A 27,718-nucleotide genomic window follows, 5' to 3' on the forward strand; every position below is an offset into this window, starting at 1 on the left:
GTCTTAAGCCAGCGTTTGTCATGGAAGCCATACAATGAATGAACAAATATTCAGCGTTGTAAAAAACAAATTGCATTTGAAAGAGGAAAATGATAGCGAAGCCGCACCACAGCCGATATGTCTGATGAGGTAAAAGTCATTGCCATGTGATCTTCGAAAACTTCCTTCCGCAAAAAGCATCACACACTTTAAGGAGTGGCTGCCTCTTTTTAATGCCTCTACTATATAAAGAACAGCGTCTTTTGGAAGCCGAAAATAGCATTTAAACCTAAATTATAAACAATTATTTTGATGATTGTTGGAAACAAAACATCTACTCACAATACTAATGCAATTCTAAAGAATTCGATTTTCCTTTAAATGTCTTCAAAAAATGGTTCCACTGAGCTTATAATTTTAGAAAAATATTCCTTTTGTTTACAATTTGTTCTGAATTTTTTTCTCATTTATTCAAATCAAAACAAAAAACGCTCTGCTACATCGCCGATAATAAGTTATTATTATTATTATTTTCCATCGCTTTACGCAATACAAATTTAAAATTTTGTCGCAGAGATGAATGGCAACTTGACACGACTCGTGTCGCAATACACGGAATCGACCCAAAAATGATATTTTCGGCTTCCAAATTGAAATACATGTATTTTGCTTTTGTGTTTTTGAACGCACACGCAACACGCAGAGCCGTAGGTCAACAGCCATGCAGCCACTCCTTAAAATGTGTGCCGCTTTACGGTTTTTTTGCAGAAGGAAGTTTGCAAAGATCCCATGGCAATGACTTTTACCTCGGTATGTCTCAACTCACATAGTCAGTGGTATCAGTGAAGTGTTGCTGTCAATAGAGGAAAAATTGTGTAAACGTTGGTGTAGTTGCGGCATTCTTATTATTATTTGCTAATTTTCTCTTTATTGTAGCTTTAAAATGAATCCACACTCTGCGCCATTCATCTGGTGTACGGGTTGGTGGACCTCAACTATTTAATTTCTCCGCAACATCCTTCCATACCCTTTAAAAGTGGCCTTAGGGGTCGATTATGCATTGCCACTAAACTTGAGTTGCGTTGTCAATTGTCATCGCGACTGAGATTAAATATTGTATTATTGATGCCAACTCAACTGTAAACGCCTAGTAAGCTGAGTACACATTGCCAGTTTTGAATGACAGCTTTGTTGGTGCTTGCTAGTGTGGCCGTTCATTTTTGTCATTCATCAGGCAACCGCAAAATGTTTTGTGGTTGCTGGACGGTTGGACAGTTATCGATAATCGCGAAAAATCGACAGTCAAAACTGATCGTGTGTACTCCGCTTTAGATAAAATTTGAGGGACAAGTCGAATCCGTTGGAATTGACATCTGCACTGTAAGTGGATGCTCATGTTGTGTTGATGCTTATGTTGGAAAGATCTACATACTCAGTGAATTATTTTAGGTTATTAAGGCGTATTTTCGATTGGTAAAGGATGCCGTAGTATACATTGTGGAAACGTTAATGGATGTGCGCTGCGTTTAGATTTTTTTGCGGAGGGAAGTTTCCAAAAGTCCCATGGCAATGATTACAATTGCATGAATCAATCTACATTGTCGAACGTATTGAAGGAAGTTGTCCACTTGATAGGGGATAGGGGGATCGTTTCGAAGTTTATAGAAGAGGAAAAAAGACAAAAATAAAAATCGTTTTTATTCAAAAACGAAATTCCCTGGTGTAGGCGGCTGTATTCATGGAACCCATGTGTACATTGGGTTTGCACTCAATTTATCAATGAATATTTCAAACTGTTATTTTGTAGTTATCTTAAGCATATTTTTGATACACAAAATTAATTAATAATGCAAAAAATCAACAATTATTAAGAAAATGTTTATTTTCCTCGCTATTTTACTTCTTGTTTCTTCAAAAATGTTCACTGCAACTGAAAATATCTGGTTGCTGAAAAATTGCCGCTTCGTCAACTGAGATGCGCAACTTCAGTTAAAAGTTGCCACACATAAAGTAATTTTGGCAACTGACAACGGCACCCAACAATAATTGCTATCGATAATCGACCCCTTAGTTTCGCCAAAAAGCATGACTCCATGAGCTACGTTTGGGTGGGCTTCCATTTTTCAACCAGCATTTCAAATTGCTGTTTTGTAGTAATTTTTGCCATTATAAGTACTCAAACACCAAAAAACGTATATAATATTAAACAAATTCACTTAAAATAAATGAAAATGTTACTTACGTTTCAATTTTTCGTTTTTATTCACTTGTAAAAATGCACGGCGACAGCTAATTTGTTGTCGCCCGAAAATGAACTTTATGGCGACAGAATTTGACGGAGTCGGGCGACTTTTGCTATACGTAATGTAAAAAATGCATCTGGCAACGCGACACGACTCGTGTCGCAATACGGAATCGACCCATAAATTTGTTGTGGGCAACGCAACTGGAGTTGGGTTGCTATCCATAATCGACCCCTAAGATTTGTACTTCCTTACAAATCGCCCCATCCTAACGTACATGTATCCTCTTTGACCATACAAATGAATGAATAAAACGAAAGCCACAAACCTGACAAATGGAGACTTTTCGGTTTCCCCATTTTCTATTCCGCTAAAACATACACAACCTAATTTTTATTGCAGAGTCCGAATGGTAAACGTTTGTATCTTCCGCCAAATACTTGAAAATGTCATTAATAAAACTACAATAACAAATTATAACTAAATACTAACTTTATTCTTTCGTTCGCATTTTATAAATTTTTAAAAATAATTGTTATATATTTTTTTTTATTTCGAATAACAAAAAAAAATGTAAAATAAAAAATCTTTAAAAATATAATTATATTCGTTTGCACAAATACACATAGTACACACTACAGCTATAAATTAAAATATTTAATATGCAAAATACAATTTTTATTATTTATTAACCAATTTATCTAAAATGCCAAAATGGCAAGTCATCAGAGATTTGTGTTTTTTGAGGCAAACTAACTATTACATAATAATTTTGTCTAAACATAAAATTTTTTCGCGAAAAAATGGGAAAATTAAACCAAAAGGAAAAAATGTGAGTGAGCAAAATGAAACAACACAAACGCAAAATAAAAAAGAGAATTTTTTACTAATTGTTATATTTTTGTTTTTGTAAATTAATAATACATTTACACATTTATGTTGTTGTTGCTAGTATATTTGTCAATGGATGTACATACAACAAACGATTCCCCTGCATTCAACAATGAAACAATCTTGATTTTAGTTTTTTTTTAGCAATTGTTGTTGCAGTTTTCTTTTGTACGCCTACGTTTTAAATGTTATTTGTATTGTAATCCACATTCTTCTTCTTCTTCTTCACAAACAGTTGTACAAACAAATTGTCTGGAAGTAAAGGATGTTAATACAAACATTGAATTACCTTGGTTATTCATACCATGATTGATATTGGTAGGAAAGCATGGCAGCAAATCATATTATATATTCAGATAAGGCTTATATTAGCGCTTATTATCATTATAATTGATCTATCTTGGTTAAAGATAGAACAGCTTTTCATGATAACAAGCTCTGCATACCTTACTTTTGTGTTTTATTTTAAAAACTCAATAGGGGGGTTATTGCAATTTTAAAACGAACCTAACACTTAGTTGTCATCCTCCCATCAATTGATTTCATTGTGTTGTAATGTAAATATATCCCTATTATTTATATTGGATAAGGACAAATTAAAAAGAAACCAATTAAAAAAACAACTAATTCTTAAAAAAAAGCTGTAAACATTTTTTTTACTATAATTACACTTTTCAAATATTGCATTCTCATTTGTTTTTAATTTTTCAATTAATAGATATAATTCTTATTTGATCTGTGTGTAAATAATCTTCTGTAGTCATTATAATTATTCAAACAATTGTATTTTTTATTTATATTTGTTTAAGTTCTTCAATGAATTTGTTGTTATTTTGTTTATATGTTATGTATATATGCAGTATTATTTTCATAATGATTCCTTATAATTGTTCTTCAATATGAATGACCCTGAAGAAGGGAAGGAAGTAGGAAGGGGGAACTGGAATTTCTAGTAATGATGCCAGCCATTTTTCGTCGCATTGTGAAATATTTACGTATTCTTTTTAAATAAACATTATATTTTAAGGAATTTAACAAAATTTTAGATATTTTTTTATACAATTACAATTGTTTAGCTTTTATATTGAGAGAATGTTTTTCCCAATTCAATATTAATTTTGTATAACATTTTTTGAGAGAAAGTAAAAGAGAGGAGCAGTATATAAATGTTTTAATTGCATTTCTTGGGTTGGAGTTGTTGGAGTCCGAAGATAATAAATAAAGGTTGTTTAAACTTTGAATAGAGGCCCACAACAGTGCAATGGCATAAACCAATCCGGTCTCATTTGAAAGTAATTCATATTAGTCTTATATTAATTGAATGTGTTTTAAAACTTGATGTTGATGTATTTAAATGGAGGATGTGGATTGTTGTAATTTGTACCTCTTTTTATTACCTTCGTCGCAATGCCTTGCCTTAGTGATCTAAACATATAAATGGATGTGTATTGGTTTCTGTTTCATGGTATTATACACTTTTTTCTAATTAAACCAACTTTTTAATGATTTTTGAGTGAATTTTTCATTTTAAATGTTGTTTTTTGTTAATAATTAGAGATCGGCTGCACAACTGAAAGGGAATACATGTTTTTTTATTTCTTGGTAATTTACAATGGTGCCTTTAAAATATAAAAACACAATTGGTTAATTCATTTGTTTCTCCATTAATTACCATCATGTGGTTGCATCTGATCGTGTAAATAATGTTAATGTTCCATGAGAGCGGCTGAAAATAGAAAATTGTGAGGATATATAAAAATGTTCATAAAGGTCTTTTCCAATATATTTTGGAAATATTTTTACTCCAACTTACGAGAAGGTGCGCGAACTGCTGCATTTTCATTTGGTGTGAAATTCAGAAAATCCCATATCAATATTGTATCATCATGTGAGCTGCTGACAATTTGGAATTCATCAAATTGTAGGCGGAAAACACGGCCAGTATGTTCCTATAAAAAAAAATTTGAATAAAATTTATGAATATTTTTTTCTTACTAAAAGACAGTTTTTTAATATTTACCACCAATGTGTTTAAACATAGTGAATTTGATTGAGCTCTTGGATCCAAAGCTGCAACTAAATCCCAAACTTTAATTTTACCATCGTAAGCTCCGCTTACAATACGTTTTGAATCGAAACGTATGCAACGGACCAATTCTTCATGGCCCTCAAGCACGCGTAGGCAAGCACCGCATTCAATATCCCAGAGTCTATAAGAAAACGATAAAAATATATATTTAAGCTAAAAAAATTTAAGCTAAAAAAGTAAACCAGTAAGGAAAGGATCAAAGTCGAGCGGGGCCGACTATATGATACCCTACAGCACTGTGAATATGTAAAATATAAATCGGAGCTATATCCAAATCTGAACCGATTTTGATATAATTTGGCACATTTATTTCTAGACCGAATTCAGTCAAACATTCCAAATTTCATCGCAATCGGACATATATAGCGTGTGTGGTACAGAAAATACGAGAAATCGGCCGAAAATATATATGGGAGCTATATCCAAATTTGAACCGATTTCGATATAATTTGACACATTTATTTCTAGACCGAATTCAGTCACACATTCCAAATTTCATCAAAATCGAACGTATATAGCGTGTGTGGTACAGAAAATACGTGAAATTGGGCAAAAATATATATGGGAGCTATATCCAAATCTTAACCGATTTCGATATAATTTGGCACACTTATTTGCAGACCGAATATAGTCACACATTCCAAATTTCATCGCAATCGGACATATATAGCGTCTTTGGTACAGAAAATACGTGAAATCGGCCGAAAATATATATGAGAGCTATATCCAAATCTGAACTGATTTCGATATAATTTGGTACACTTATTTCTAGACCGAATTAAGTCAAACATTCCAAATTTCATCAAAATCGGAAGTATACAGCGTGTTTGGTGCAGCAAATACGTCAAATCGGCCGAAAATATATATGGGAGCTAAATCCAAATCTGAACCTATTTTCACCAAAAGCAATAGCGTTCTTCCTATGGCCAAAAAAAAAATATTGTAGTCCCCAAGTTTAAGCTGAATCAGATAAAAAATGCAACCTGTACGTTGCGAACAAAAATACATGGACAGACGGACGGACATGCATAAATCGACTCAGAAAGTGATTATATGTATATCCCCAAAAGGAACTATGGGTCTATTTCGTTTCCTTTCGTATGTTACATACAAATGTACAAGGACATAATACCCCTTACCACAGTGTGGTGTAGGGTATAAAAAGGTGTTTTATACCATCCGCATAATGTGGGGCTATATGAAAACGTGGACCTGTACCGACAATTACATACTTCAGTGGACCTACCGGGAAAACCAATTGGCCTAGTTTCAGATAGTTCACTAATCACTGCTTCAGAGATCTGCCCAACCCTTCGGATGTAAGGGTACCAGAAAGGAGGTGAAAAGTCGAATACCCGAAGTGAGGCCAAATTTCCCAGCAGAGACGACGAGATTAGAAAAAATTAGGGTGATGAGCTTCGTCGTGCCAATCCCAGTGATCCCCAAGGTCACAGAGCTGACACAAATCGGAAGTTAACAGGTTAGTCGATGAATATAAGCGGAACAAGTGGCTAAATCATCTGAACATTGAAACCGGAATAAATGAGTTGTGGACAACGGTTAAGTCACTCCCGAAGCCTGAAAAGAAGGAAGATAGGACCTCAGTCACGTTTGTCGACGTTTCCTTGACTGATCCGACAGACTCACTACAGTTCTCAACCTGCCGCTAGTAACCCACATAGTTCCCCAAGTCTGGAAAATGGGCAGGGTAAGCCGGCAACTGAAGCCCGACAACGATGCGAGTAAAGTTGAATCGTACAGACTTAATTCGCTTTTCTCGCATATTTTCTACCATCAGCATGATTTCTGTAAGCCGCACGACAACAGCGCTGCACGGCATCTCCACACATATTAATCGAGGACAGTGTTGGTGGCGCTCGACTTATCAAAAGCCTTTGAAAACATTGAGCAGATTATCCTCCGGCCAAGTTTGAAATTGATTCCAATTATATGTGTGGACGCCGGTCGTACGTGCCATTCAGGAACAAGAAGCCAAAGCCCCGTATACCCCCTCCATACGGCATTAAGATCGTAACATATACCGATGATTGTACGATTTTGCAGTCAGGTACATTCCCTGATGACATTTGTGAAAGTCTGAACCCCTAATTGACTGATTTTACCACCTTTTCTGTGCGAGGAATATACAAATATCCTCCACTAAATCTACGACCACTCTGTTCATCACATGGACTGCAGAGGTGGGTAATGAGTTGAATTGCATGGTCGATAGTAGCAGAATTCTGACCAGTAACTACCCCTAGATTATAGTGGTCACATTCGACAGCATGTTCATGTCGGCGGCGCATGCCACAGCTATCTGCAGTATTCAAACCTGTCAGAATGACGCTCTGAGAATTTTAACAGGGGGCCTCATCATATCTTCAGTGGATCATTCCAACTGAGGAGTATCAGCTGCCACGATAAACCAAAGTAGTTTTGGCTTAACTGATCTCGAGATTCTTATAGAACCAGGACTGCACCGTGCAAAACATCTACCCAGCATACGTCATTTTAGTTGATGACCACCGGGATTTGTAGAGCTTTCGGTCTGGGGGAGTATGTAAATGCTCACGAAACAATCCCAAAACAGTCCTTCCTTCTACTGTTTTTAATCAAAACCTTTCGAACTTAAAATAAACATTTCATTTAGGTTGGTCCAACAACATTCGCGTCCTTAAAAAGCCTTTTTTTTCTTCCATCTTTCTATTATTATAATATTACTCACCTTATCGAATTATCTGAACTGCCACTGACCACCAAACGATCCCTGTATTGTAGACAGGCAATACCACGTTTATGACCATTCAATGTTCTGACAAATTCACAACTGGATGTTGACCAAACTTTAATTGTACGATCACCACTGGCAGATACAATATATTTTTCATCGAAATCAACAACATTGACAGCGGCACGATGACCAACCAAAACACGACGCAATGTTATTTCGCTGGGCGAAGTCATATCCCAAACGGCAATAGAACGATCTTTAGAGCAGGTAACCATCATGCCATTATTGAAACGTAAATGTAAAACAGCTTCACAATGATGTATGAGTGTATTAACCATTTCACCGGTATTAACGTCCCAGACGCGTACCGTTGAATCTGATGAACCGCTAATAATGACTTTGTCATCATATTGTAGGCATAATACAGAGCCTGTGTGTCCAGTAAGAGTCTGCAAAAACAAATGAAAAAGAATACAAAAAACATAACTTAAATTAGACAAAAAAACCTCAAGTCAAGTTGAAACTACCTTAACACACTGTAAATCCGTACGATCCCATATTTTAATAGTGTTATCACGAAGACCAGATACTATTTTGACATCATCATATTGTAAACAATAAACACCTTTTGAATTTTCCGAACGACAATTGATGCGACGCAGCATATGACGGCCATTTCTCCAATTGTTTTCAATACTTTCAATGTCCTAATGGAAAAAGGGTGTTATTACAAGATTACTCTTCACGATCGTTATGCAGGAGATAGAAGCTAGAATACTTACATTCATAATTTTAGGAAATAATGCCCGATAAAAAGAATGTGGTCTATGTATAGTACCAGGACGTGGCTTGAATAGATACTGAATCCAGCCGCGACGTTCTGCCAATCCACGCCATAAAGAGTCGGTGCGTACTTTGCGTTCAATCAATTTCTTCCATAGCATACCTTCCGATATGACACGAAGCCATTCTTTGCATACCAATTCCGCAGCTTTCAATGAATCAGCATCCAAATATGACAAAATATTTTCGCCAATGTGATCCAAACCTTTTTCTGTAATGAAAGAATAACAAAATCATAGCAAAAGTTTATTTATATGGCGGTGCTATAAGCATCTAAAGTGGTAAATATTAATTCGAGGGTCTGAACGAGCGATGGAAGGGAGAATGCGTTCTCTGTAGGAATTAAGAATGTTACTGTAACTGGACTTTAGTTGTGCCAGTATTTGCAAGAACTCCCATTTTAAACTTGCAGAAAACAGGGTCTCGGAATTCAACGAAGGTTTGCCTTTCATGGAGGTAGTTACCAATCCTACGATTGACTGACATCGATAGGACTATCAGGCCTAGTCTAATAATATGCGTAATAATGAGTAGAGCCAGAACAAATAACAATTATATGAATCAACCTGTCATATGTTCAAGCATATGATGCACAAAAGTGATCTTAATAAATACACTTGGGTGGTTTGGATTGGAATTAATTCTCTTAACTTCACTGTATGTGAAGGAAATTGGCTACAATCATGCGTAAATGACTTGCATCACTGGAATACATTTCGCCTGGACCTTTTCTGCAAGATTGGATGGCTATGGGTGTATGCCAGCTATGTATTGCGTTACAACTATCTTGTTGGCTAGGTTCGTCATAAAAACAAAAAATATAACGCCACTAGAAAGACAGTGTTCATGCGAGTTACCAAAGATATCCAAGAATATGTTTCAAATTGTAACAAGTAAAAAGGATCAGTCGGCTTTGCCGACAGAGATATACCCTTAGCCTGTGTGAATTGAAACACTTTTTTTCCCAAAAAAACGTATACATATATTTAAGGGGTTTTGAAAATTTTGGGCGTATGAACCGACAAAAATATGGATTTGGATAGAAGCTCAAAAAGTTTTGCGGGGAAGGTATCTAAATGAATGGACCGACATATTCCATTTTGAAAGTGGGTCTTATTTTGGGTGTCATTCCCCTCGATAGATATCGCGACCACACCTGTCGTTTCAGTTGGTCACCATATAATTCAGAGGTTTTGGAACATTATATCAGGAAGCATGTACTTGCCTACGAAAAACATGATATCGCTGTAAACAGAACCACTAGGGACAAATTTTCAAGCAATCCTCGCACAGACCTTTAACCTGGTTGCTCTGTTTATGAGATATCGCGCGTACCAATTTAGCTAATATTTTCGAATTTTTATGAGGGAGGTACCGGAAGTAAAGGACCTACAAGCACCACCACCTTCGAATTTCATCTTCGAATTATTCTAATATTCATCTAATATTCGAAATATTACGATATGCAAAGTGTGCATCAGCTCAGTATTTGGTTCGAGAGTTGTCGTGCACTCCAGCCACATTTTTGGGCTGTATTTTCGTATTTTCGAAGTATTGTCTTGCCCCTGAAAAAACTTTTACCGTCGTAATTAAGGCAGCGAATGAAAGTTGCTTCAACAAAAATCAAAGTGATTCCAGAGCAGTTCTTAAAGTGAACTTATCCAAAATTTTGTGTGGGAGGTACCCGAAGGAGCAGACAAATGAAGTCCATATTCGAAGCTGATATATATTTGGTAGATATATTGGAATGTGTAAAGTATGGACCAAATCGGTCACCATCAACAGTTATCATACACACAATTTTTCCGAAAATTTTTGAACTTTTGTGGGGGAGGTACCTGAAGGAGTAAGGCGATATGGCTTATCTTCGAACTTTAACTAAATTTGGGCAAAATATTATGAAAGCCAAACTTTGGATCAAATCGACAGATCCGTTCGAGAGTTATCGTGCGCACCAGCCAGCCATACGGACAGACAGACAGACAGACGGACGGACATTGCTAAATCAACTTCAAATTGTCTGAAACACATTTCGTCCAAACATACTTGGGGTCTAAAACCATTATTTCGATGAGGCACATTTTGCCCGTATGAAAGTGTATATACCCTCGTTAGCATAAATGCTGAGGGTATAAAAACAAAGAAAACTCCACAAGGTTAGAAATGTACGAGCCATCCAAGTACGATAGACAGCGGAATTTTATGCAACCTGTATTTTGGGTCTGATTCATACATGATACAAAGCCTCAATGGATCTTGAGGCCACAACCTTCAAAATACCGGAAATCGGGAGTTACCGTACTATGGGGGCTATAGGAAGACGTGGACCTATACCAAAAAATTTCAGGTGGAAAATTTTATACCCCCAACGAAGACTAAATACCAAATTTCAGCCATTTCGATGGGATATTGAGGCTACAACTTTAAAAATACCGAAAATCGGGAGGTACCATTCTATGGGGGCTATATGAAGACGTGGACCTACACCGATAAATTTCAGGTGGAAAGTTTTATACCCCCAACAAAGACTTAATACCAAATTTCAGTCATTTCGGAGGGATATTGAGGCCACAACATTCAAAATACAAGAAATCCGGTGGTACCGTTCTATGGGGGCTATATGAAGACGTGAACCTATACCGAGAAATTTCAGGTGGAAAGTTTTATACCCCCAACGAAGACTAAAAACCAAATTTCAGTCATTACAACTTTCAAAATACCGAAAATCGGGAGGTACCGTTTTATGGGGGCTATATGAAGACGTGGACCTATACTGACAAATTTCAGGCGGAAAGTTTTATACTCCCAACGAAGACTTTATACAAAATGTCAGCCATTTAAGTGTGATGTTGAGGCCACAACCTTCAAAATACCGGAAATCGGGAGGTATAGTTCTATGGGGGCTATATGAAGGCCTGAACCTAAACCGACAAATTTTAGGTGCAAAGTTGTTTAACCCAAATTTCACCCATTTCGGAGTGTTATTGAGGCCACAACCTTCAAAACACAGAAAATCGGGAGGTACCATTCTATGTGGGCTATATGAAGACGTGGACCTATACCAATAAATTTCAGGTGGAAAGTTTTATACCCCCAACAAAGACTTAATACCAAATTTCAGTCATTACAACTTTCAAAATTCCGAAAATCGGGAGGTACCATTCTATGGGGACTATATGAAGACGTGGACCTATGCCGATAAATTTCAGGTGGAAAGTTTTATACTCCCAGCAAAGACTTAATACCAAATTTCAGTCATTTCGGAGGGATAATGAGGCCACAACCTTCAAAATACCAGAAATCCGGTGGTACCGTTCTATGGGGGCTATATGAAGACGTGAACCTATACCGAGAAATTTCAGGTGGAAAGTTTTATACCCCCAACGAAGACTAAAAACCAAATTTCAGTCATTACAACTTTCAAAATACCGAAAATCGGGAGGTACCGTTTTATGGGGGCTATATGAAGACGTGGACCTATACTGACAAATTTCAGGCGGAAAGTTTTATACTCCCAACGAAGACTTAATACCAAATTTCATTCATTTCGGTGGGATATTGAGGCCACAACCTTCAAAATACCGAAAATCGGGAGGTACCGTTCTATGGGAGCTATATGAAGACGTGGACCTATACTGACAAATTTCAGATGGAAAGTTTTATACTCCCAACGAAGACTTTATACAAAATGTCAGCCATTTAAGTGTGATGTTGAGGACACAACCTTCAAAATACCGGAAATCGGGAGGTATAGTTCTATGGGGGCTATATGAAGGCCTGAACCTAAACCGACAAATTTTAGGTGCAAAGTTGTTTACCCCAAATTTCACCCATTTCGGAGTGTTATTGAGGCCACAACCTTCAAAACACCGAACATCGGGAGGTACCATTCTATGTGGGCTATATGAAGACGTGGACCTATACCAATAAATTTCAGGTGGAAAGTTTTATACCCCCAACAAAGACTTAATACCAAATTTCAGTCATTACAACTTTCAAAATACCGAAAATCGGGGTGTACCATTCTATGGGGGCTATATGAAGACGTGGACCTATACTGATACATTTCAGGTGGAAAGTTTTATACCCCCAACAAAGACTTAATACCAAATTTCAGTCATTTCCGAGGGATATTGAGGCCACAACCTTCAAAATACCAGAAATCCTGTGGGGTGGTACCGTTCTATGGGGGCTATATGAAGAACCTATACCGAGAAATTTCAGGTGGAAAGTTTTAGACCCCCAACGAAGACTAAAAACCAAATTTCAGTCATTACAACTTTCAAAATACCGAAAATCGGGAGGTACCGTTTTATGGGGGCTATATGAAGACGTGGACCTATACTGACAAATTTCAGGCGGAAAGTTTTATACTCCCAACGAAGACTTAATACCAAATTTCATTCATTTCGGTGGGATATTGAGGCCACAACCTTCAAAATACCGAAAATCGGGAGGTACCGTTCTATGGGAGCTATATGAAGACGTGGACCTATACTGACAAATTTCAGATGGAAAGTTTTATACTCCCAACGAAGACTTTATACAAAATGTCAGCCATTTAAGTGTGATGTTGAGGCCACAACCTTCAAAATATCGGAAATCGGGAGGTACCGTTCTATGGGGGCTATATGAAGACGTGGCCCCATGCGGACAAATTTCAGGTGTAAAGTTTCATACCCCTAACGAAGACTTAATACCACGTTTCAGCAATTTCGGTGGGATTTTCAGACCACAAATCCTCGTATATATTTTTGCTTATGCTTATTTTATGAAAATATGTCAAAATATGCAAAAATTTCTGGGCCTAATTCGTTTTATTTTGTTTCTGTCTAATCAGATTTTCTCAATGACCATCCTAACCATAAATGCATTTGCATAGGATTCCGCTGTCTAATGATAAATTACAATTGTAATTGCCATAGTAATCATCAACATTAGATTAAAAAGAAGCCTTTAGTACCTGATTATGTTCATAATGTTAAAAGGTTAAGGCCTTTAAGACAGCCTTTAATCCGATCCTAAAAAATATTATCTCCATTTCTTTTACAACATTTACTTTTATTTCATTATCATCACAAACCTAGGGGCTACGTCACAGCACCTTTCACTAGACTGCTGCTAGATTGATTACTGAATACGTGTGTACAATTTGAATCAATGAAAGCCCAAACAATGAAAAAAAAAAAATAAATCAAATCACGTTTAACCCAATTTTAAAAACAAACAATCCACCTACCGCCACCACCAACACACTAATCCAGGGATGGCTTGGTTGAAAGGCTTACTTTACTCTCTATCTACAACAATGCTATGAGATTTGTTTATTTGCATTGCATTTTGTATTTGGAATGTATGGAAATGTGTTGAGGAGGACTGAAAATGACACAGCATCTTAAAATTTGGTTTACAAATAATGCAGGCGATTTGAATGTGATGAACACATTAAAAGTGTATTTGTATTTGCAACTTTTTTCTGTATTTTAACGTAGAGTTAATCTATAAAACTTGTTGTACATTGTACTATGTTGTCAAAAATAACAATAGCACACAATTTAACAGACAACTTAAATTGACAAACGTACAATATGTATGTCATGTATTTGGCCATCTTCAAAAAACAATTTCCTCCCTCCAGTTACAAGCTTATGGTGGCTTTCTACCACTTCGTTTCTTCTAACCTCATTGTAGGTAGTAAATTATCACAATCATCATTATCCAAAATATATAAAACTGGTTTTCTAAAAACAAAAAAAAAAGCACAAACATGTTGCTTTCTTTTTCCATTTGTAGCTTCCTTTTCTTAAATGAAATAAATCACCTAATGCTGCCATGGAGTTTGGAGGTACAATTCTAGAAACAATTGCAATAATGTCTAGTATTTTGCGTTAGGTGGGGGGGTATTGTTGATACTCGAGTTGAACTTTTATTCAAGATAAGTCTACCTCATCCAGTTTTATACAATACCCTCCTCTTTCTATGACTAATTTTAATGTATTTAATTATTAATTGTATTAATATCTCTATAAACGTTTTTTTCTTTAAATATTTTTCGTTTTTTTTTTTTTTTTTGTGATCCAATCCCAAAAAAAGCTAAATATACAAAACAATTGTGTTTACCCTCAGGTAAGTATTATTTGTATGTATGTCGATATAATATGAAGGTTATAAAGTATCATTTATTTTTTGTTCTGTGTAAATGTTTCTTCGTCATTCTGATTCAGTGTTTAATTTTGTTTTCAACTTCTGATGTTATTACAGTTTTTTTTTTTGGGTTTTAATGTCTTAGCATGAGAAGGCGCTGATTCAAAGGTCATTGCTTTCATTGCAAATACACACGGAAGAAAAACAATAATAAAAAAACAAAACGTGTACACTGAATATTTGTTAAACAGCTTCAATTTTTAAATACGGACACAAAGTGAAGAGTTTGTAATATTAGAGACTCTATTTTTAACAAACAAAAATGATGTAATTATTATGAACAATCTGCCGAAATTAGAGGATACTGCATAGTGAAAATGGGGATACCAATTAATCTACCTTCGGGGAAACATAATGTGTGTTCGTTTACTCAAAATTTGTACGAATTGTTACTGGAAGTTGTTCGTTTACTCTACAGTACAATGCAAAAGACCTTAGTCGTTTACAAGAAGTTACTGGACTTGTACAAATTGTTGAGTAAATGAACACACCTATTGTGGCCACAGGCTGCGGTTAGTGTAATACTCAATTAAATATCCGAGTTCCTATGAACTCTGTATAGACGGAGCGAAACTTTGACGTCACTTTACTCCATGATAACGTTAAAGGTGTAGGAGAGCAGATTAGTACGATGCCCACAAATGATTTAACGATAATGATCAGCGAGTCTGCACCTGGAAAGTTTCGACTATTTACAGAAAAGATGTTTAAAATTCATCCGCGAACAGATCTCAAGCTGTTTTGAAGCCAAAATGTTTGAACTTTTATGAGGGAGGTACCGAAAGAAGTGGACCTTCGAATATCAGTTGGCGACCGTAGGTTTCTTACGGCCACTCTCCTGTCCTCAATCTACATGCCATATGAGGACCCTGATCCACCAAATCAGGGGATACACAGGCTGCTAAAGGAGAACCTGGGCGTTTGTAACGTAATCCTTGGATGTGACGCCAACGTCCACCATTTCCACTGGGGCAGTAAAGATACAAACCCTAGAGGTGAGTCAATTTTCAATTTTATATTATCTTACAATCTAAGAATATGTAATAAACGAAATGACCCTACCTTTAAAATTAGAGACAGGGAGGAGGTCATTGATCTAACTCTGTCAAATTTAGATGATTCTGTCGTCAAGAACTGGAGGGTATCCAACAAATGCTCCTTTTCGGATCATATGAGGATATACTTTGAAATCTCTTTCGACGGAGTCCGCCCAAATCCTTATAGGAACCCGAGAAGGACGGACTGGGGCAGGTTCACTGATCTGACGAACCATCAACTGACACTCACCGGAAGGATAGTAACAGTTGCTGAGCTTAACAGTAAAGTGTCCAACCTAACAGAAACCCTTCTTCGCTGCCATAAGGATGCCTGTCCATTAACTTATACTGGGAAGAAATCCCAACCGGTGTGGTGGAACAAGGATCTTGACGAACTGCGGAAAAACACCAAAAAGCTGTATAACAGGGCGCACGCGACGAAACTTGACAGTGACTGGGAATCGTATAAAGCGAGTTTCAACAAATACAAGAGTGAAATCAAGCGCGCCAAAAAGAAGTCATGGGTTTGTTTCTGTGAGTCTGTAGAAGGAGTATAAAAAAACCGGACGGCACGTGGACAGACTCAGGTCTTGAGACTCTAAACCTTCTAGCTGAGACCCACTTCCCTGACTGCACGGACGCCAGTAACCTTCACATTGAATGTGACAACTTCCAAGTCCAAGAGCCAGTGGACGAGAGCCTCATCGATAAGGTTGTAAGCAGAAACAAAATAAAGTGGGCAGTAAGTACATTCAAACCCTATAAGTCACCTGGTCCAGATGGAATAATTCCTGCGATGCTTCATTTTGCCGCACCGCAGATATACCTAATTCTGGAGGAGATCTTCAGGGCCTGTTTGTTTCTTTCCTGCGTACCAGACCTGTGAAAGGAGGTAAAGGTAACTTACATCCCCAAAGCGTAGAAAGCCAGTCACTCTCTCCTCAAGACACTCGAACGACTGATCGATCTGGAGATTAGGAGTTTTCCAGACACTGCCTCGCTGAGCAACTCGCAGCATGCTTACATGAAAGGTAAATCTGTCGAAACCGCTCTTTATGAGGTCGAGGGTTTTATTGAGAGAAATATGGAGAATGCAAAATTTACCTTGGCGGCTTTCCTGGATATAGAAGGAGCCTTTAACGACGTAAAACTTGAGTCCATTCATCTCTCGCTTAGACCGGTCAACACGCCGGAAACCCTGATCTGCTGGATAAATAGAATGCTGGAGAGCAGGATCATTAATTCCAGACAATAAGGAATACAGTAACTAGAGGTACCCCCCAGGGAGCTGTACTCTCACCGCTGCTGTGGCTACTTGTGATAAACAATATTTTGGCGGAATTCGACAATCAGGGCATCAAGGTTGTCGCATACGCGGATGATGTGGTTATACTAATAACTGGCAAATTCTTGTCCACAATATCGGAGCTTATGCAAAGAGCCTTATCAAAGCTGTCCCGTTGGGCCACCGCAAATGGCCTTGGTGTAAATCCAACGAAAACAGAACTGGTATTGTTCACCAGAAAGCGTAAGCTCGGCGACTTCGTGCCACCAACATTGGATGGAGTGCAATTACATCTATCTCCTGAGGTCAAATACCTAGGTACAATCCTGGATTCTCAATTGAGATGGAAAAGGAACGTCGAGGAACGGACGAAGAGAGGTATGATTGCACTTTATTCATCTAAGAATTCGATTGGGAAAAGCTGAGGATTAAATCCAGCTATTATACACTGGCTGTATAATACTGTTGTGAGACCCATCTTATCCTACGGATGTCTTGTCTGGTGGCATGCGCTTCGACATAAATCGAACTCCGGCAACATAGACAAGGTGCAAAGGGCAGCCTCGATCCTGATAACTGGAGCTTTTAGAAGTACACCACAAGCAGCTCTAAATGAGATGTTGAACCTCTTGCCCATGAGACTCAGCATCAAAGGTCAAGCAGCACGTAGTGCCCTAAGGCTACATGAATTGAATCGTTGGCGTGACAGCACCTATGGACATGCATGCATTCTTCGGGAGCTAGGACCAAACCTTAGCTTAAATCAGCAGGGGAAATTCAGCGACTACTTATCACCAATCCAAAGATTTGAAGATTTTGAGGTCCTTATCCCTAGTAGAGATGACTGGATCCATAGTAATCCTCCTCTGGACGGTCTGGCTTTCTACACAGACGGTTCCAAGATTGAAGAAGGTACCGGAGCTGGCGTCTACTGCGAAAAGCTTTGTCTCGAATACTCATACAGTTTGAACTGCGACTGTAGTGTTTTCCAAGCAGAAATCTTCGCGATCAAAATGGCCGCAGAGTTCATAAAAGTTCTGGATGCAGAAATCTTTGAACCGGTGACTATCTTCGTTGATAGTCAGCCGGCTCTTAAAGCCATCAAATCCTCCAATATCAAGTCTGAGGCCGTTCTTGAGTGTAGAACTGCTTTGGCGAACCTCACAAACGCTGTCCGACTCTGCTGGGTACCGGGACACTGTGACATTGTGGGAAATGAGAAGGCAGATGAACTGGCAAGACATGGATCTCAATCAACAAGTCTAGCAATCACTGATTCAATCAAACCACCCATATGTCACCTTTTTCGGAGAGTGGAGACGTTCTTTGAAGAACGAGCCAAGGAACTATGACACAATGAATCAAAGTGCAACGTGTCAAGGTCCATTTGGCCGACTCTATCAACAAACAGAACAACTTCACTCTTAAATCTGAACAAGTCAGAAATCAGGGTATTGACGGGAGTCATTACCGGTCATTGTAACATCCGAGCTTTTATCGGCAAATGGCAGGATGATGGCGTGGACTATTGCAGGCTCTGTGAAGATGAGGAGGAAACGGAGACTATTGAGCATATTTTATGTCGTTGCCCGATGTTAACTCGAAAGCGATATAGATTAACAGGAGTATGCTTTCCTCCAAGCTTAACCTTCTACTCAAACATGGAACCAACAATCATCAATAACATCATCAAAAATTTGAATTGGCTGGGACGGCGCGACCCATAAGCGTAACTATTTCTCTGACAGTTTTCTACCATCACCAAATAAACCACCCTCTTTTCTTTATTACATCTTCATCTTTAATAATCCATCTATTTTATTTTCCCAACCCCACCCTCTTTTCATTACTTTTCTTTCTTTTCTCTTCTTTTGTCTTTTCAGGTAATTCTGAACCTCTTCTTTCTGATTTATGGATGATCACAATGGACCGAAAGGTCTCCGAGTGGCGTAGTCAATATATATTGACTACACATCCCCAAACCTAACCTAACCCTACGGCTTTACAGTGAGTGGACCGATATAGTCCATATTTGAACTTGTTTTAATTATGAGAAAAACATTACGATGGGCAAAGATTGGACCAATGTCAATGACTCCTTTCGATAGTTTTTTTTAGCGCTTTTGGACCATTTTGACAGGAATCATGGATTTGCCAACAAAAAACATTATATGGCTGTAAGCAGGTTCACAAAGAGTACTATCGGAAAAAATTGCAGCTCTTAAATGGCACCTAAGGGAACATTTTAACTTTTTTGAGGGAGACACATACCAGATAATCGAACTTTAACATTTTACTCCCGTCCACAAAAAAGAAAATAAAACTGTATGTTCCAATTACAAGGACATAAATAAGTCTCCTCGCCACCGCTTATAAGAAAGGTATCCATCGTTCCCTTTAACGACTAAAGCTTATGATCAATAAAATAATTGGATCATTTAAATGCGGCTACAGAGCTCCAGTGACCAGATTGGGAATACTCAGATAAGTAGACAGCGGAATTTTATACAACCCCTATTTTTGGTCCTATTCATGTCAAATTTTGAGACTGGGCATATTTTGGCTTCTGATTAAATTGCAATCTAAACATATGACATATGTAAAATTATGCAAAATGCATACATTTTTGCATATGCAAAATTTATGCATTTTACATATTTTCTTATGCAACAAATATTTCCATAATAAGTAAGGTACAAAAATGTTTGTACAATTTTTCTGTTTAAAATTCTTTTCTGACAAATCAATAAAATAGAGAAATGTATAACCACAGCCACAACCTTCAAAATACCGAAAATCGGTATCGTTCTATGGGGGCTAAATGAAAACGTGGACGTATATCGAGAAATTTCAGGTGGATAGTTTTATACCCCCAAGGAAGACATAATACCAAATTTCAGCCATTTTGGAGGGATATTGAGGACACAGCCTTCAAAATAACGGAAATCGGGAGGTACCGTACTATAGGGGCTATACGAAGACGTGGACCAATACCGACAAATTTCAGGTGGAAAGTTTTATACTCCCAACGAAGACTAAATACCAAATTTCAGTCATTTCGGTGGGATATTGAGGCTACAACTATCAAAATACCGAAAATCGGGAGGTACCGTTTTGTGGGGGCTATATGAAGACGTGGACCTATACTGACAAATTTCAGGTGGAAAGTTTTATACCCAAAATGAAGACTTTATACAAAATATCAGCCATTTAAATGCGATGTTGAGGCCACAATCATCAAAATATCGGAAATCGGGAGGTACCGTTCTATGGGGGCTATATGAAGACGTGGACCCATGCGGACAAATTTCAGGTGTAAAGTTTCATACTCCTAACGAAGACTTAATACTACATTTCAGCCATGTCGGTGGGATTTTTAGACCACAAATCCTTGTATATATTTTTGCATATGCTCATTTTATGCAAATATGTAAAAATATGTCAAAATATGCACGATATGCAAAATATGCAAAAATTTCTGGGCCTATATTCATTTTATTTTGTGGTAAAACGAGTTTCTGTCTAATCAGATTTTCTCTACGACAATCCTAACCATATATGCATTTGCATAGGATTCCGCTGTCTACTGATAAGGATAGAGGAAAACATTCCCAATGATTGGAACTCAGTCTCTGGCAGCCTAAGACAACTTGTTATAAATTTTTCTAAAACTCATAGTTTCAATAATTACATTAATGAGGATTATTTTCGTAGAGCACTTTGACCTTCTAACTTTCTTCCTTCAACTATGAAAACGCAACAAAATCGATTAGTTGTCAATGAGAGCCGTACCTAAAATTTTCTGAGCAACATTTTTAAATAAAGGACGAAAAGGACATTGAAGGAAGCAAGTTAGAAGGTAGAAGTGCTCTACGAAAATAATCCTCATTTGATTTGACTGAAGATATGTAATCTCAAAACTAAGCTAAGGCAACAGCTAACAAAGATATAACGCTAATTCCTGAGGGCTTATAGAGGTCTCCAGCAAAATATTCATCACGCCATAACTCGAAAGTTCGACTCACGGCGGATCTGTCCTTCGAGGTTCTTAATATACTCACCAAGGACATCCATCCCCAAAAGGAATTATCTCTTCCACAAAATTTGTGTTCACAGTGTTATAAACGAAATGTGACGAATAAAACCTTCCACAAATTGTCATTGGGTTGGACAAACAGACGTTGAGTTTAAAACATTTTAATGATTTTTTTTGTTCTTAATGCACTTTAAATACTTACTCGGCAATAGTGATATAAAATCTCTTTGTAACATTGGCTTTAGGAACGCATCGATGTGACCATGCTGATAATGACACATTCGCGATAATAGTTGCTCAACAAAATCCACTTGATCAGTTTCGTTCCATTGTGAAAAATATGTTAAGCAGGTATCGCGTTCTACTTGAAATGTGGGTGAAGATTCTTTCTTTCGTACGGGATAATACAACATCGTTGTGGTAAACTGAAATGACACAAAATAAAAATTACAATGAAAATTGAAAATGTTTAATATTGTTAGTACATATGTACATTAACTTAATTATTTTACATAGAATAGGTAAATAGATATACAGTCGAACTTCCCTATAACGTTGCTGCTGGGGACGAAGAATTAATACGTTATAGGAAAAAATCTTTATAAAGACACTATTTTGTGTAGGGCATCGAATGTCCATCTAGACTATGTCTTTTAGGAAAGTCTAAATATATTCAGATTTTGGAAAAAAATTATTTTATATACCCATTACGAAAGCTGCTAAAGGGTAATTACTTTGGGGCCCCCACCAAACAATGGGGAGAGGTTCGTCGACGGGATATTTTTTTCTAGATAGGGCATCGAACGTCCATCTAGCCTATGTCTTTTAGGAAATTCTAAATATATTCAGAAAAAATTATTTTATATACCCACTACGAAAGCTGCTAAAGGGTAATTACTTTAGGGCCCCCCACAAAACAACGGGGAGGGGTTCGTCGACGGAATATTTTTTTCTGGATAGGGCATCGAATATCCATCTAGCCTATGTCTTTTAGAAAATTCTAAATATATTCAGATTTTGGAAAAAAATATTTTATATACCCACTACCCACTGCTAAAGGATAATTAGTTTGGGGCCCCCCACCAAACAATGGGGAAGGGTTCGTCGACGGAATACTTTTTTCTGAATAGGGCATCGAATGTCCATCTAGCCTATGTCTTTTAGGATATTCTAAATATATTCAGATTTTGGATAAAAATGATTTTATATACCCACTACGAAAGCTGCTGAAGGGTAATTGCTTTGGGGCCCCCCACCAAACAATGGGGAGGGGTTCGTCGACGGAATATTTTTTTCTGGACAGGGCATCGAATGTCCATTTAGCCTATGTCTTTTAGGAAATTCTAAATATATTCAGATTTTGGAAAAAAAAATTATTTTATATACCCACTACGAAAGCTGCTAAAGGGTAATCACTTTGGGGCCCCCCACCAAACAATGGGGAGGGGTTCGTCGACGGAATATTTTTTCTGGATAGGGCATCGAATGTCCATCTAGCATATGTCTTTTAGGAAATTCTAAATATATTCAGGAAAAATTATTTTATATACCCACTACGAAAGCTGCTAAAGGGTAATTACTTTAGGGCCCCCCCACAAAACAACGGGGAGGGGTTCGTCGACGAAATATTTTTTTCTGCATAGGGCGTCGAATGTCCATCTAGTCTATGTCTGTTAGGAAATTCTAAATATATTCAGATTTTGGAAAAAAATTATTTTATATACCCACTACGAAAGCTGCTAAAGGGTAATTACTTTGGGGCCCCCTACCAAATAATGGGGAGGGGTTCGTCGACGGGATATTTTTTTCTGGATAGGGCATCGAATATCCATCTGGCCTATGTCTTTTAGGAAATTCTAAATATATTCAGATTTTGGAAAAAAAAAATATTTTGTTGGCTATTAATTTAAACATAAATTTAAAAAATCTTTAAATTTATCACAATCTTTAAACTTATCTCCCTATATCCCGCCTAAAACATTTTGTGAGTGAGTTTCCTTAAATAAAATAATTTGACAACTCCAGCCAACAATCCTATAAATCTTCAGATCTCATGAAAAGTTTCTTGTCCAGTTTTTATTAGAAATGGGTTGGTCAAAAAAGAAAAAAAAACACATTTATGAATCTGTAATTGTTGTTTATGCTGAAAAATATACCTATTTCAATTTATTTACTTAAATTAATAGATTCTTTGACCACCGCCGTTTCTCATCTGTCTCATAGCAATAGCGAACTTTTTATTTTGGAGATATAAGCGACGGACAAGTGGAGAGCATTGCTAACAATGTCAACACATATTGCCTATTAGTTGTGCCTAGACTTGAAGGTAACGTCTATGTACGTACAACAACTACTTAAATAATTATAAATAATAAAAATAGCAAAAACAACAACAAATAGTAGTAACCTAACACATACTTATTTAAAGCTTATAAAATGTGGTGGGTAATTCATCTAAACAATATAATTTATAAATGGTTTTTTTCTTTTGGTTGTAGTTTTTCAATTCCAAATTCAAATAGACAACATTAAGATATGTTTACATTTTCAACCTTGACACTTGAAGCAAATTGATATTTAAACATGTTGGTATACGAAAAAAGCGTATTAAATGAAGGTAAGCATGTACAGGAGGAGACAACGACAACAACAGTAACAAACAAAAAACAATTGCAGTATACGGTTTCATTCAAAAATGCTTTACTACCGCATTACAATCTACACACATATAGAGGTATGCTATTTCAAACATAGCTTAATGTTGAGAAGTAAAAAATACAAAAGATATCAATGATAAGATCCAAGATCATGGGACTAATTATCATGAAGGGCTATTTCAATATTATGTGTCATTCGGTTCGACCAAAAGTGGGTCTTAAGCTACTTTACCGGAATTGCTAGTTCTAAGAAAAATTATGCTGTCGGCTGGCTGCCTTATTGACCACAAATAAATTAATTTCCTGTATCAAACAGGGAACACCAATGCCACGGCAGCGGGTTCTTTCGTACCGGATCGACGCGGAACCATAGTGTTTCAGCCAGCGACTGCCAACCCAGCATTAAACCTATGCTTCTACGTAGGTTTAAATGCTGCTACAACAACAACTGGGATCTCAGTATGGACACATCATTATTCTCTAGGAAATAACCAAAATCAAAAGTATTATTCTATTATTTTAAAACGGTCATAAAAATCGTAAATGTTTAAAATGTGTATTAATATGCTGATCTAAGAATCAATTTCCAACATTTCTATCTTTTACGTTATTTTCCCAATTTAAATACCAAGCTGTGGCTTAAGACCAGCCAAGAACGTGTGGCCGAACAATTATGGTGGTTCTTGACTTATAGAAGGGCTTCGATGCCGTTAATCATGCGAAGCTGTTCGAGGATATATAGAAGACCTCCCCTCTAGAGTCGTGTTTGAAACGTTGGATAATCAACTATACACATATGGCCAAAGTACAAACATTAGTATGCACAAGTTGCTTCCACGTTTATGTTGAACTTATTCTTGTATTCTTCTTTTTGGCATATTGCTTAAAAGTTTGCTGTAATTTTCAAAAGTTGTATAAAATTTCAAATTTGATGTTTATTTTGGAACGATCGTTTACCAATGCACTGTTTTAAGTGTGCGCAAAGGTTTACTATTGGATTCAATTCCGATTACTGGCTAGGTGGGTCAAGTAACTTTATTATATAGTCCTGGAACCAATCCTTGACATATGGGGATGCATGTTTTGGACCGTTGTACTGCTGAAAAAAATCCAGGAACAAATTGAATACTCTACCAGATGGCGGAATAAATCTGAAATTTTTTTAAATTGTAAGTTTTTTTTTCAAGTAGCAGGCATTCGGCCGGGGATTTGAGACATTCTCCTATGGACAGTAGCCAATTTAGGGCACGGGAACACATTTTTTTAATTTAAGGGGAGAAGGGAATTTTCGGAACTTCAGAGGCCCATGTCTCGGGAAGTATGGAAACTTTATATTTTCGTAATCAGGCCCCCTATTCTGTAACTTTTTAACAACTTTACTCATTGTTTATTTTACAACAATTTCTTTTGTTTGTTTTGTAGTTGTTACAAAAACAAAAGAAATTTTAACAACTTTTTAATCGATAAAAGTTACAGAATTCCTATACAGGACGTAAAAATCTACCTGTGGTAAACATTTCGGATTTATCCGCCAGCTAGTAGAGTATTCAATTTATGCCAAAATCCATATAAAAAACACATTTTCTTCTGTTTGTAGCAACGTTGTGTTGTCCAATATGTTCTTGTATTGGAAATGGGTCCCAGCACCCACCATACCACAAAAATCAATCAGCTTCAGACAATTAGGTTGCCACCTACGTGTTTAATTGCATTTTTGTGACAATTGTTTAAAATTCCTTTCCCTTGAGTTTGAAATTCATATTGCAGTAAGTGTTACCGAATAAACTAGGAAGCCCCTAGTATTTTTGTTTAATATTATTAGCACAGTTAAATTACTAACCAACTGTTATTAAAATTTACTCGATTATAGGTAAAAAATAAAAAATCCAAAATGTACTTATTTTTCGGTCAACCAAATTTTGGCCTTTAGACAAAAGCGACACATACACAAAATGTCACATATTCAGTTTCCCAAGGTTGGGTGATGTCTCCGGAACTGTTTAACCTCTACCATTCTCAAATTCCACACCCGACAGATGTAGGATGATTGTACGATTTTGGCGTCGGTCCTATCGTCGATGTGATAGGTTAAACGTCTAAATAGTTGACACAGTGCAGTTCTTTCATCTGAAGAATATGAACATATTCGCCGCTGAATCCAGTGTCACACTACACTGTTCATTACCTGGACGGTTAAAATGAGGTTTCCTCCGAACACATCTTGATTTCGACCACTTACTACCCCAAGATATTTGGTGTAACGTTCGACAGCATATTTAAGTTGTCTGCGCAAGCCACAGCTATTTGCGACAAGATCAATAGGCCGATTTGTGGTAAACTGGGTGGCGCTGATTAGAAATAAATGTGCGCTCCATTAGGTCCCCTTTTGGTACTTGCATAGTGAATGTTTTGATACTAGCCATTATATCCATTTAAACGGTAGCATACTACCCATAACATTCCAATTAGGAAATAACTTTTAGTAGTTGTCCATAAATCTCAATCTTTTATTTATTCATTTAATCATTATACAATGTAAACGCAGTATTCACTAGAAAGTCCAACCAACAATAACCAACATAAATAATTTCCTTCAAAATTTAAATAATTATTTACAACAAAAAATATATATCACAGCACTGGGAAAACAAAAACAATTTTGCGATCAAATCAAAAAAAAATCCCAATAAAGGTGAAACTAAAGTTAAATAACTAAAACCTTGGATTACACACAATACCCCAATGAAACACACAAACGCGCACTCACACACACACCCATATACATAAACCACCAACATGAACATGAAAAAAACCTGGGATCCAAGCAAAAACAAAAAAGCTATACTACACATCTAGAAAAAAAATTGAGTTTTAAAGAAGTGAAATACAGTGAAATATATTACAAATAACATGGCAATATTTTACTTACGGGTTGAGAATTGGAATTAGTTTCATCCATTATTTTATCAGTCTCCATTTTCATCATGTTTTTTTGTAATTATCAGTTTCAACAGCTTTAAATAAAATTATTTTTTACAAGTTTCTTTTGTTGGATGCTGGGTTTTGCAATCTTTCTTTTTTTTCTTTCTTTATTGACAAATACACCACTAAATTATTAATTTACATCTACTATTTCTCCCTTTGGGAGTATGCACAAATATAATTTTCAATATGACAAAAATAAAAAAAAAAACGAAATCACAGTGAAATATCAAAAAAATTATTTTCTTTTATAATTGAAAGGTAAAAAACTCTTCTTCTTCGCACAACAATAATATGGCGACTCATCAATCAGCAACTTCACAGAGAAGATAATTGAAAGTACTCGGTACCCTAATATTCAATACCAATTTTTTTCTTCTTGTTTCTTGGCGATGAGCAATTGCTTAACGCTCATTAGCAATAGAGTTTTGCGTTTGTCGCATTTACACAGCTCATAATAACTGCCATTGTCTATATTATTTTTAACACTTTTTAAATAATTTTTTATCTTTTCAAATACAAAGCGAATGAAAAATGTCCATCCGTCTTGATGAAAAAATAAAATGAAGTACCTAGGAAAAAAGAACTCGATTACTTTGTACTCGATTGTAAAAATGATTACAGTACTATCGATTACTTTGCTTGGGCGATAACGATAATCTGCCACGATATCGAAAATAAAATTATGAGACTTGCCGACACATCAATTTTGTAGAAAAAGTCCTTGATGAAAAATAA

At 36.6% G+C, this 27,718-nt stretch overlaps 1 protein-coding gene across 7 annotated transcripts; it reads right to left on the bottom strand.

Annotated features, from left to right (window-relative positions):
• Positions 1–2,696: 2,696 nt before the first annotated feature.
• On the bottom strand, positions 2,697–27,580 carry slmb (beta-transducin repeat containing E3 ubiquitin protein ligase slmb). Of its 7 annotated transcripts, none has more exons than XM_073969882.1 (9): positions 27,553–27,580; positions 26,928–27,085; positions 21,544–21,766; positions 8,719–8,990; positions 8,464–8,643; positions 7,931–8,385; positions 5,134–5,323; positions 4,927–5,062; positions 2,697–4,839 (listed from the first exon to the last, which is right to left on the bottom strand). In XM_073969882.1, the coding sequence occupies exons 2-9, from the start codon at positions 26,982–26,984 to the stop codon at positions 4,820–4,822; spliced, it is 1,533 nt and encodes a 510-aa protein (XP_073825983.1). In that variant the 5' UTR covers positions 26,985–27,085; positions 27,553–27,580; the 3' UTR covers positions 2,697–4,819. The 7 variants fall into 7 exon arrangements, with proteins under 7 accessions (XP_073825983.1, XP_073825947.1, XP_073825939.1 ...); XM_073969846.1 differs by having other exon boundaries at positions 27,346–27,580; XM_073969838.1 differs by having other exon boundaries at positions 26,928–27,137; positions 27,346–27,569.
• Positions 27,581–27,718: the final 138 nt, after the last annotated feature.

Source organism: Musca autumnalis, unplaced genomic scaffold (assembly GCF_047663935.1).
Source record: "Musca autumnalis isolate F117 unplaced genomic scaffold, ASM4766393v1 scaffold_1, whole genome shotgun sequence".
NCBI classification, from domain to species: Eukaryota; Metazoa; Arthropoda; class Insecta; order Diptera; family Muscidae; genus Musca; species Musca autumnalis.